The sequence below is a fragment of the Agelaius tricolor genome, unplaced genomic scaffold (genome assembly GCF_023055355.1).
Source record: "Agelaius tricolor isolate 1412-34295 unplaced genomic scaffold, bAgeTri1.0.p SCAF_22, whole genome shotgun sequence".
NCBI lineage: Eukaryota > Metazoa > Chordata > Aves > Passeriformes > Icteridae > Agelaius > Agelaius tricolor.
In genome coordinates, this window is record NW_027269282.1 from 930,314 (window position 1) to 943,412 (window position 13,099).

Here is a 13,099-nt window from a genome sequence, read left to right on the forward strand (position 1 = left end):
GCACTTGTTAAACTTGTGACATTATGGTGTGTACAGTCCAGAGTTTAAATGAGCAAAGGGGGAGAAAGTTAGACTGAACTACTGCTTGTTTTGTTAGCAATTTATTTTTCTAAAGTGGAATTGGGATCAGGAGGGGTTTACTTTTGTATGACTGAAAACATGTGTGGGACAAGAAGAAATGCTTGGTGGTTGTATCTTGGGAGTTTGACACTGAAACACATGTGATTTGAAAGGCAGCTGTAGGGTGTTGGGCTTTTCATATCTCCTCCCTTTTCTTGCCCTTTTCAATAGGATCAATATGCTAATGCTTTTCTTCATGATGACAACATGAATTTTCGTGTAAACCTACACAGAATGGTGAGTCTTTTCCTCCAGATTGTTTTCTCTTTAGAATGCACAGAGGATTTGAGTATGTATGAAAAGTATATGTTGAAAATTGTGTCACAGACATCTAACCTACACTGCTAAGGCATGTGGAAATACTGACAGAAATGCAGTAGCTGCAGAATGATTTTGAAGTTGCTCTCAGAATGTCTCCATTCTTCAAAGAACAAAGAGCTCTTTGCCCTGTCAGTGAATTCAGAGGCCTGTCTAGCTGGTGAGGAGCTGTGTATTAGGAGGTCTCTGAGGAAATCAGTGCTAGAGAGAATGTTCTGCCTTAATCTCCAGCAATCATTAGCCCTCATGTGATACATAATAGCCAGCTGGAGTTACACTGAGTGCTCTTATTTGGTTTATTCTGGGTGGAGTAATTCACCTTCGGGGAGGAAAGTGTTTTTTCCAGAGCTTTTTCCTGTGATGGAAGTGTCCTTACCTGGCTCATGAAGCTCTGCACTTACAAGTAACTTGAATAGTTATCCTAACTTGATGCATTCTGTCTTTGTGGTACTGGCACAAAGTTCCACCTCATCTGACAGTGAAGCAGCAATTGAAAGTCACTCGCTGTTCAAGAAAGAAACAAACATCTTACTTTATGGAGACCACACTGCAAGGATGCTAGTCATTAGCCCTTAACAACAGATTTGCTCTCCAGTTTGCCTTTCTGGTCTGTTCCAATGAACACGAAAGCCACCGACTACTGTACACACTGTTAAGAATGCCAGTCAGACTTCTGGGTCAGAAACAAATCAATATGTTAACCAAGGGGGAGGAATTTCTGTGTGATTTGTTTTTGTCTCGGGGTCCCTCCCCTCAGTAGAACAGTGCCTTCCAGGTACACAGCTAGAGAAACAAATCCCCAGTATCAGCATGCTGGAAAACAGACACAATTTTGCTCCAGCCATGGTCTTTAGGATTAGTATGTATAAGATGGCATTTGGAGAAAAAGACAAAAGGAAGCCTGTGCTGATTGTACTATTTGCTTGAAAAATACAGTAATACAGACTGTCACTTGAGGCTTCTGCTGACTTCTTTTCATCTTTGTGTGTTTGCAGCCAATGAGGCATCGGAAGAAAGCAGCAGACAAGAACCTGCCCTGCCGCCCGCTGGTGTGTGCAGTGCTCGGTGAGTGTTGTCAGAGCACCTGGGTGCTTGTGGCTCCTGAAGCATCTCTTGTTGGGCAATAGAAATATGAGATTTGAGGATTAAATGGAGCAGTGGATGGACTTAGAAGAAGGACAGTTACATACTAAAGATGTTTTCAGCAATCCATGCCCATCTTTGTACATGGCTACCTTGCAGACAAATCCAAGATTGCAGCTCTGTAGCAATAAATCCTACATACATTTACAGAAAGTTTTACAGACACTGCTTGGTCCATTTGAGCTGAGTTTTTAGTAAGAGGGAAGGCAGTTGATTAATAAATTCAGTGTTTAGGTGAGTGTGGCAGCAGCGACAAGTACTTTATAGATGATATGGTGATGGCAGACCTATGGTTCACAAAAACATATTTGTGAATGTGTTTGCTGGGCATTGAGCCTTTTCTGAGCCAAAAAACAACAGGAATGTTGGTAGCTAGGATTGGTTTTGCCTTTGGATATGGAGGCGTAGTTGAAAGCTTTTCATGCAGCACATGATTAAGTTGTGACTCTTGTTACTGTGGAGGCCAAAAGCACATGTGAGTTCAGAAATGGATGGAGCCTGGATCCCTGAATGGCTGCTGAGCCTGATGGTACAGGAGCAGTCTTAGACTTCAGCATTTTCAAATGTGATTGTTGAAGCTAAGACACAACAGCTGCATGAATAATCTTTCTAGAGCTCTCAGATCCCATACACTCCTCACCTGCACTGTTTCTAGTTACTGTTGAGTCACACTGCTGGGCTCTTACTGCCCTAGGAGGTTACAGCTCATAATTGTGGCTTGGTATAAATATTTCGTGCTGAAGTTGGGTTGAACACACCCCCACACATATTCAGTTGTCATTGGTTAGCTTCTCTCAATTGTATTTCTATATTCTTTGCCTCTTATCTTCATACTGGAAGCCCTTAAATGTTAGACACATTCTACTTTTTCTTTTTTCCCTGAATTAGTCTTAAGCACAAGCTTAGCCTGTGTTGAGATCAAACTAGCTTTACTTGCTTCAGAATTTGTTTTAGGAAAAATAAGTGTTATTTACAATGTCTCTTTAAGTAGCATCTAGGTTGTGCATTGTTTCTGAATAAATTTCTAAAATGTGCTTCTTAATGGAATTTGTCATTAGTGACAGGGCTTGAAATATGAGAGCAATTCTAAACATCAGAAGTCATGGTATAGTCTTTATTTGACTAATGGTGGGGGAAACCATATGGGGAAGCAGTGCCTCAAAGCAAATTACAGTATGTACCCTCAGTTTCCAGTAGGTTCTTCTCTAGTTCTGGTAAATGTCTACTGTTCTTTAGAACAAACAAACAAAAAAGTGAAATCCCTTTCATCTAAGCAGGACTATTGTCTGGTAGAGATAGGTAGGTGGGGCAGTTTGACTTCCTTGTAGTCTACTAAAAGCTAACAGTAGCCAGCTCAATACTTACTTTATAATTTTCTTTTCTGTCAGATTTGATGGTGGAATTCATTGTAACACACATGATGAAAGAATTTCCTATGGATCTCTATGTGTAAGTGTCTGTGGGGTAACTCACTGTGATTTCATTTGAAGTTTGAATTTAGGTAGAATCCTGCCTGTAGAGCAATCTTCTGGCTGAAATAACACTTTGTGGCTGGTGGGGAGTGGGATGACTTTTCATGAACTCTTCCAGTAACTTTTTCTTCTTCAAAAATCCTCTGTGTTCCAGAAAATTGAAAGCAATTCAATTTCAGACTGTTTCCCTAATCTACTTGATCTAACACAAAGAGCTTTTCAGTCTAAAAGAAGTTTCATAACACAGAGTCATTGCAGCAATCCCCACTTCCCAGAAGATGAATCTTGGTCTAGAAACAGAAAAGACAGTTTTGAAAAAGCAGGGATGACTGGCACGAGGCCTGAAAGGCAGTGTGGAGAGGAAGGGAGGGAGGGAGGGAGGGAGGGAGGGAGGTTTAAGCCTGAGATGGCTGCTAGGCAGCAAGGGCTAAAACTCAGCAATGGGCAAAAGGGGACCAGAGGACAGACCTGCTCATGAGCACTCCCTGTGTCCCACAGGAGCCTCTCCAATGCTTTGTACTGCTTTAGCCTGGAGGGCAGAAGTAGGATTTAGACAGTTTGTTGGCTTGGCTCTGACTGTTTGTACAGTGCTGAATTTCCCCAGGATGTGAACAGCACTATATTCTGGAGCAAAGATAAAGACACATAGGATGTTTTCCCTTAAGGTAACTTTTCAGCATATTCTGGTTTTGCCCAAATAACCTTGCAATTACAGTGCCTTTTCAAGGGTTGTGCAGTTCAATTGAGTTTGTGAGAATTTCTTTTTTTTTAATGACAACTGCAGAGCTAATTGTAGATGGGTGTAATGCTCTGGAGTTTCACAAGAAAGGTGTGAAATGCTTGGACTCAACAGCAGCATCACATCTAGAAACCCCATAACATCAGAAATAATGAGCAGTAGCAACCATCAGTGGACATTTGTATCCATTTATTTTGGCATGTTTGTGCAGTCCTTTCACTCTGCTCCTGTCTGAAACCATCCCATAGCAGACACAGTTATTGCAGACAAAGCAGGTGTTCTGAATGCACAAGTAGTGTCATACTTCTCTGCAGTACATTTAAGAGGTGACAATATGAAGCTGCACAAGGCTGGGCATATTAATATTTAAAAGAGAAATCCAGGTTCCATAGACTAAGAGTACTTTTTGTCCATTATTTGTATTATGAATCCTCAGCACGAAACTTTTAAAAACCAGAGACATTCCACCAGGACAGATAACTTCATAACTTGACTTACAGCCAAGCAGATACAGAGGTGAGAAGGTGCTGGGCATTGTTGTCCAGTACCAGTAACATCAGAAACAGGAGATTTCTCCCCATAGGGGTTCCTGTTCCTGATCTGAAGACAGCTGTCTATCCTAGCTGGTTTGCTTCCTTTTCTTGGTTGAATTTATGAGAATCCAATTTGAAATGCAGCACTTAATGTCATGCTCAGTGATTATAAATAGTGTTACCTTTATTCCAAGTTAGTTTCAGTTCTTGCCTTATTGTATTTTTGGGACTATCTATGGGTCTGAAAAGAATAATGCATACCTTCTGCATATTTTTTTGCTACAACCTTGTTTTAAAGTCTTGTCTTGAACTTTTCACCTCATTTTGAATAAATTCCATGCAAATTTTTAGAATTTAATTTCTCCATGTTTATTTGATGTGCAGTGTCTTTCATCAGTGTCTTTTCAGAAAGATGTGGGTTTTAATGAGATAACGTGTTTTTGAGAAATAGGGATTTGGGGGGAAAGAGGTGTTTCTGTTTTGTAGTCTTCTATTTTTTCTCCATGTTGATAGCTAAAAATAGCTTGGCCTGACAAATTCAAATTTGTATATATTTTTTGTCTTGTCCACAATGATAGCGTTAGAGAATTTACTCATTGTACTGTATTTTTGGTTTGGATGTTATTTGTGAAGAATGTTTGTGCACCGAAGAGGCTGGATGAACATTAGATGCTTTAGAGACCTACAGGATTTGGAGACTTGAGAAGTGCACTTCTTGTATGTTGGGGGATTCCAAAGCTTGCCATGTGTATTGCATGAACATTCCAAAGCTCATACTTAAATTACGGAGACTGGAAAATTTGATAGAAATAGATTTCTTTTATTTTTTAAGTAATTAAACCATACACCTCAGTCAAACTAAAAATCCTGTAGTTTTTCTGACACCCTCATTTCCTTTAGCCTCATCACTGGGGCCAGAGAAACAGAGAAGCTTCCTTGTGTCCAAATTTTACAGTAGCTTGCAGTATCTCACTGCAAGTTAAGTAACTCGTTCTGTAGAGTTTGAGGCCCTTAGGTTAGTGTAGCAAAAGGTGAAAAGTATTTATTAAATGGCAAACATGCATTTGTGGTCAGTCCTATCCTATTGTGTGTAAACTGGCATACAGGCCCCTTTTTTCATTTGGTCAGATTCTTTCTTTTGTGAGTGTTGATTCCCCTTAGGAGGCAAAAGTCACAACTCCCATCATCCTCTGATAGTCTTTGAATTTGTCTATTTCTCTGCTGCTGATTTCAGTGATATTTCCAGGCTTGCTGTGAAATTGTGGGAAGATACAATGTCATTAATCCTTTGCCCTCTCTTTTCCAGACGGTGCATTCAGATTGTGCACAAGCTGCTGTGCTACCAGAAGAAATGCAGAGTGAGGCTTCATTACACTTGGAGGGAGCTCTGGTCAGGTACTCGGCCTCTGCAGAGACAGTCAAACAGGAAAAACCCACAGTGATGGTTGTTTTGTGGCCATGACTGCTTGTTCCATTGCTGCTGGGTTGAAAAGCAAGCAGCAGTTCTGTTAAAGCATCTTTATGTTGCTTCTTAGTTGCTGCATGCAAATTACCTCCTTTGGAAAGCCAGTTCATTATCATAATGGTAGCTAATTTACTTCCTTGTCTTCCATGCTTACTATGGTATCCAAATGTCTTTGTTTTTCTGTTCCATTACCTGAGTCTCTCTCTACCTGATTGGAGAAAATGGAGTAATGTTTTATGGAGTAGTATCTCTCTCTCAGATATTTGTGAGTAGAAAGGAGGTAGGCTCTTGGGTAAAGGGAGATGGACCTTGCTTTTCCTTTTACTGCAAGAGATGCTCATGCATTGAATAGCGTATGCAGCTCCTAAAGAGAGCAGCCTTGAAATGTCAGTGTGAGGGAAGAGAGGCTTTTAACTCTGACCTTTGAGTTGATGGTAGATAGTCTGGTTGATGCTGCTTGCATCCCAAGATGGATAAATAAGTATTGTGGAGTCTGACATAATCTAGTGGACAGCTTTGTAGGACTCTTATGTGAAGCAGTCATTGTGTGGGAGGTCTGGGGAGGGGAGTAGCAGAATGGATGATGAGACCTAACAGGCATCTTTGGTGGATATGGTTTGTGCTTCAGTTGTTATCTAGCCAGTGAAGTAGCTCAGCCAGGAAAGTACTGTTAATCCCCTTGCTGTTGTAGCTTAAACAAGAGCTTTATGAAAATTCAAGGGAACGTGGCCCTAATTGTGTATTCCTGGAGCTGTGCTTGAGACCTAGGATCAGCGACTTGCCTGGTGTAATGAAACTCTCATCAGAAATTTGAGAGGATGGCTTTTGAAAGAGGCAGTGATCAGTGGTTTGTGAAGCTCTTCTCAATTGACACTGAGTACTTCCCTTCAGTAGCCTTGCCCAGCTGAGATCTAGGTACTGAGACGTGAACCAACAACCTGAGTCATTTTCAGTTACTGAATTTTCACCTTGTGTGACATGTGGCCCATTCAGACTTTCTAAATTATTCCTGCAGAAGGTGAAGTGGGTGCCACTAATTAAGGGATTAGCAGTTCCTTTTCAGTTGTTTTCCTCAGAACAGAGCCCCTAGAGGCATGGATGTAGTGTAGTGCCAGTTCAGGAGATGAGTGTGTAGAATGTGGATGTCTGTTGTGAATGAAAATTGCATCTGGCAATGTGTGTGATATCTTTTCAGCAGTTACAGTGAACCAGAGGCATTTCTATTTGGCCAGGCTGGAATTTTCTGCTTTTCTATGCACTGGCAGAATGGAAGTTTGAAATATAGCACCTTTTGCTTGAAAGTATTCTTCCACAGTTCAGGGAGCACACTCGTTGGCATCTTTAAATCCCTAACTTTCCCTGTTTTAGGGAAGGAGAGAAAATTAACATACTCACTACACACTGAGATTCAGCATTTTGGGATATTCTTGTTAGCTGTCTCTAATTAGCTGGTGTTTATATAGACCTTTGGAAGCATAAAGTGCCTCAGAAGTATTAAGTACTGCACATGCTTTGAAAGCAAAGCAGTAATATAAAAACACTTGGGTTGGGTTGGTCAGGTTTCTGTGAAGGAACTGAAACATTGGCACACCTGATGTAGCTGAAGAGCTCCATGCTTACTATAGATTTTTGTGTATTTTAGGTGATCCTTTTCTGAGAGTAAACTACTGTAGAATGTTTCAAAATTATTATTTTTTAATAGGATGTTGAGGTGAACAGGGATTCTTCTGTAGCTGCATAAGTGGTTTATACAGGCTGGAAGACCCTGGGTGAAATGGTGCATACACCTGTAAAAGGGCAGGTCCTGGCTGCTCCAGGTGTGCTTCTAGAATGCTATATAAGTTGCAGAATAAATGCTAATTGCCAGCCCTGTCTTGAGATCTGTTTCGTACTTAACTCTGACCCTGTCAAGGTTGCTCTTTGATTACTCAGAATGCTGCTGCCTTTGATGTGAAAGAATGTCTCTTTCTGTGGTCTTGATCTATGTGACAGACAATTCCAAACCAGAGCACAAGACTTCTGAAATAATTTCTGCCCTTCATATGACCATCAGGCTTTTGTTTTGGATCGAAGAGTTAGTTATCGCTGCTGGATGAACAGCCAAAAGAGAGCAGCTATTCACTGTAAGGTCTGAGATACCTGGTTGCCCCATCAGGTGTGCTTCACAGAAGGTCTTCAAGCCCACACTTGTCTTCTAGAATGACAAAGTCTGTGATGACTTAAGCAATGCCCCTGTGGTGTAGTGTGGATAATAGCAGTGGAGGCCCCCCAGCAGAGCTGAGTGGAACAAAGAAGCTGGAGAGAATTTGTGTAAGGAAGTATTGGAAGAAAGGGAGAGAGTTATACCTGGCACATAAAAGGAGGAGAGTTTTTTCAGGCAGAAAATTGAGTGGGAGAAGAAGACAAAGAGAATACTGGGGGCAGGGAGTCGGTATTGGGTGTGGAGGAACTGAGATAAAGGCTGGAGGTGGAAGCAGTAGCAGTGTATGGAGCCTTCTGTTCACTTGCCAAATCTAATGTTAGCTAATCTCTAATTAAGGAAAACCACTTGAGTGTCATCTGATGGATTGATGCTCTTCCTTTGTGGATGCTTTGTCTTCAGTATGGAAGGCCAGCAACACTTTGAGAGTTGCTGCATTTACTGTTTGATTTTAATTTGCAGTGATGGCAGGGAAAAGCAGTGGAGCCAGGTGCTTTGGCATCTCTCAGGACACATATCATGCTGTTTATGCAGTCTGTAATACTTTATGCTTTTTTGGATATGCCATTATTTGGCATTGTTTCCATATGATCTTATTTCTGTTGAACTTTATTCTGCAACATCTGAGCTTAAAGAAGAACAATATTGTTACAGTCTTTGGATGTGATCCAGCCTGAGCTTCTCTATTAGAATAATTTTTTCACATTAAGTTAAGGGACCAGGGCAATGGCACTCAGAGCAGTATAAATCTCTGGCTGTGCTGACCAGATGACCAAGAATGTTTAGGTGACAGAGAAAGATGCAGGGATTTGAGAGCTGGAAACAGGATTGGCAGAAAGGAAAATCTGTGGGTGGCAACAGTAGTGTGTGGAAGCAGGTTCTAGCTAAAAGCAGTGTGAAAATAAATATCAGATTACTAGTGGAGCTAAATTCTGGAACATCTTAAAAGGAGGGCTGGAGAGTGAAAAGCTGTAATCTGATTAACCTATGAAAGTGATTGGCAAAGGCCATTACTAGACCAGACATTCAGATAGAGAAATGTCTGTCGATCTTGGTTCTTTTTTAGTAGCCCTCTTCAGCAGTCTGTTCACTTCTGTTCCACCACTGATTAGTGTGCAGCTCTTCCCTTTGAGTGCTAAAGAAAATCTTCAGGTTTTTTGCCACTGACCAGATACCATTGCTGGTACCAGCCTGTAAGTTTGGCCAAGGTCAGAACCTCTAAGTGGATATTACTCTGTTGACCTGTTTGCTTGCAGACATTTCAGCCAACTGGAAGTCTCCTGGACTGCTATGCCAGGTACCTTATTCTTTTTAAACACTGATTAATTGAATGTCAAGTGTAAGCTACTTCCTAGAGCCAATTAGGAAACTTGGGAACAGCCAGTTCACTGGTCTCAGAAACAGCCTGTAATGCCCAATGTTCTTGGGCTGGTTTGTACAGCACTTGAGTGATGGACTGTGCTATATGTGTTGTTGTTGTTGTCAAGCATGTATGAGCTATGCCAGAAGAGTTTTCATGAGTCATTTAAGCTTTTTATATAAAAAGACCTCATTTCTTCAACTCCTCCCACTTCAAAATTAGCAATGCTTGAGCAATTCACGCTGAGCTTAGGGGGTGCAGGTAACTTCTTTGCAGTTGCTATGGTTTGCTTTAAGCAAAAGCTATGTTTAAAGAAACAGAAAAGCAGTACTAATAAAGACTTCTAATAGCAAGAATAGAGCCTAAAAAATCTGAATTATAATAATGGTGAAATAGCTATTTATTGGGGTAGTTGAATGCAAAGTAGGATTAACAGTGGGTATTACCACTAGTAAGATCAGTTGAAGATCAGTTTTCAAATTGTTTTAACATAAGGCTGTAGTTCCTTATCTTTAGCTTAGATTAACTGTTAAAATAAGGGTACTTCAAATATGTAGCACCATTAAGAAGTTAATTTTTCTCCTTTTCATTTTAGGGTTATCAAAGCAGACTTCTACAATGCTACTAGACAAAATACACTTTTTTTTCCCTTTTTGTACACTCCTCAGATCTTTTTGTCAGGTTCTGTATTTTGCAGTATACAAGAATAGTACTGCATTCAAAAATTTTTGGGTGCATAATAAAAACATGAAAGGTTCCTGTGTGCAAGATTTTAAAATAAAGAAACAATTTTTTGTGGAGGAGAATGTTCCCCCCCCCCCCCCCCCCCCCCCCCGAATTTCAGTATATATAATACTGCCCTTATGCAGTGCATATTTAAGATGGTATTGTTTAATCAATTTGCTTTATTATTTTTGTGACTGAAATGGTCATTACTGAGAGTGTGTTAGCTATGTAATTTCTGGTTCTACAACTGTGGATCAGGTCTGCTTCAACCCTCTGATTTATGTTGCTGAACAGACTGGAAGTCAGGTGATGTTGTGTCTTCCCTTCATCTCTAATCCAGCTGTCACTGTCACTTTCTGCAGCACCTATCTGGCAAGGGAAGCTTATCAGCTTGCAGCTCTTGTGGAGGCAGGATTCACACACTGGTGTACCACACAGTCGAGTTCACTGGCAAAGTTCCTGGTCACTGGATGCCATGAGAGTTTGGAAGAGCATAGAGCTGCTTGGCCAGTTAGCAAATGGCTTGGTTTCTCACACAAACTAAAAGTTGTAACTGTCTTGTGTGCCATGGAATACATACTGGAAGTTTGCGGCTCTTAGGGGGTCCTATTTTCTTTATTATAGGAGTGTTGGTGCTTGTGATAATGTGGTACTGTGTCAGCCCAAGCTGGGTTCAGGAATGCAATTGTTAATCCTGTTATCTATTTCACAGTGTGATATATCTATCATACTGAAGGAATTCAGGAAAGGATTGAAATTGAAAGACGGTTTTATAAAATAATTTTTGTTTATAGTTGTGGTCTGTGTTGTGGGTTGATAGTTATTGATTTATTTAATTTGTACTCCTGGCAGAACTCCATGTTACCCCAAAGAAAACCCCAGGCCCATCTTACACAATTCACTTACAGGCAGCAAGATGGGAAGGTCAAAAGGAAGACTGCAAATGTCTGCTTGTAGTATTCTGCTTTCATTCTCAGCTGGTGGGACAATGTCCTGCTGACCTTTCCACATTACCTCCTGAACCAACGCTAGAATATTTTCATGGGAACGCTCCAGCCATTTAGTGAAGTGCCCTGGTATTAAACTCTTAAAGAAGATAGTGTAAGAAATGCAGAAACTCAGTGGCTTTCTTGTAAAGGAGGAGGTTCTAAATTCCCTGCATGGGTCATTTTAAGGAAGCATCTGCTTTTACCTAATTCTAGTTTAGTTTTACTTTATGCTAATGTATTTTAATACTGATGGTAAAGAGTTTGACCCTGATAGCTAGTGAACAGAAAAAGTATAATATAAGATTTGGGGCTGTTCTTGATCACCTGGTGAGATGAGGGTGAGAATTTCTCAACATAGCCTTGTTTAGATAAGCACAAATGGAATTTAGTAATTTGCATGGGTAAAAGTCTGGCAACGTTTTGGTCATCCTGCTTCAGCCTGGCAGATCTCATCCACACATGTTGCTCTGCCGTGTTTTAAATAAAGCTAACAAATGCTGGAGATCTTGGTTGTGGATCATTAACAGTTTGCAGATCATAGTGACCTAGTGGAGAAAGTGTGATAATTTCTCCTGGGAAATGGTCCCATTGGTGATAGAAGTGTTACAGTCAGCTGCTCAAAGCTGTTTCTTTATCTGCAGGGAGGGATTGCAGCACTCAGAATGCAGCACTCAGAATTTATCCCATGTCCCTTTTTGTGTTCAAGCAGCATCACTCTTGGGTTCCTTACCTTGCAGTCTTTCCATGTTCTCACACAATATTTCTTCTCTTTCTCCAGATTCTCCACCTTTTCTGTTTTAAAACCTGAGGCAAAAATGTGCAACGTTAACTCCCAAGACTATTGTTTAACAGTGTGAACCTACACTGTCAGACAAAACAGAATTTAGCTCAATACTACCCTTTCCTCTAAAGAGGGATGAAGCTTGTGGGTGTGTGCTTTTTTTTTTTTTTTAATTATTTATTTATTTGTAAAAAAAAAAAAAAAAAAAGCATATTGTTCATCTGAGCTTTAGCTGAAGTTGGAAAATTTGTGTTATTTCTTATTGCTTGCTGGATTGCCATCTAGCAGCATTGCTCTGGCATCAGCAATCAGCATTTCCATTAAGCTTGCAATTTCACACTGTTGGCTCCATTTAGGTGGGAACAGTGAGTACCAGGGATGGGGGCTATATAAAGAGAGTAAAGGCTTGGAAGTGAAGGAGCCTGCTTGACTAATCCTGGGAGCGATGGCTCGTGCCAGCGTGTGCTCCAGCCCTCTGGCAAGCTGTTGATTCTCATTAAGAAAACAGCCTGCTTTCATGGATGGGCCCTTGAGAGCCAGTCATGGGGAAAAGAGAGGGCAGCTGTAGAGTGCTGGTGATGGGGAGCCTGCCAGTTGCCAGCTGCTTTTTGCCACAGAGCTGTGGTGGCTGGGAGGAGGAACTCTGCAGTGCCTGTGGCAGCAAGAGGGAGGGTAGAGGAGTGTTCAGGCAGGTGATGGTTACAGCAGGGAGCAGAATGCTCCCTCCTGATCAGAGCAGAGGGAAGGAGCTGGAGCATGTTGACTGGTGATGTTGACAGAGCTTTTATTGCTTCCCCTGCTCCCGAGAGGGGACTGCAGCGTTGGTGCAAGAGTCTTGTGTTCTAATGCTGTGGGTGATTGACAGGAAGCTGCGAGTGCTGTCCCTGAGTAATTGCTTCACTTGTCCAAGGGTGCTGGGGTAGTTTGTGCCTCAGGGAGTTCTGGTGTGTTAGTTTGTAATAGCAATATAACTATTTCTCTGACAGGATTCCTATTCCTACAACTCTATCTGGAAAATACCTCTGTAGGTTCTTTCCTGTCAAACCCAATCTGTAGATTCTCATCTCCTGCTGAGTTTGTTTTGATTACTGTTCTTCTGAGTGCCTGCCAAAGCTGAATGTGGCCAGATCTGCACCCTCTTAACACTTAGGTCATCTCAGAATGTCATATTTGAGCCTTTTGCTTCCCTAAATTCGAATTGCTTTTCAGGTATAGCATTTTCTAGAGGTGATTACTCTGTTCTGGGGTGTCTT

General features: G+C 41.2%; 1 protein-coding gene across 1 annotated transcript in view; it reads left to right on the top strand.

The window, feature by feature from the left end:
* The window catches only part of ARMH3 (armadillo like helical domain containing 3), a 123,441-nt gene that overhangs the window by 33,146 nt on the left and 77,196 nt on the right, over positions 1-13,099 (top strand). The window contains exons 17-20 of the mRNA XM_071446213.1: positions 292-357; positions 1,434-1,503; positions 2,970-3,030; positions 5,632-5,720. Coding sequence (XP_071302314.1) covers positions 292-357; positions 1,434-1,503; positions 2,970-3,030; positions 5,632-5,720 — 286 coding nt within the window. The remainder of the gene's footprint in view (positions 1-291; positions 358-1,433; positions 1,504-2,969; positions 3,031-5,631; positions 5,721-13,099) is intronic.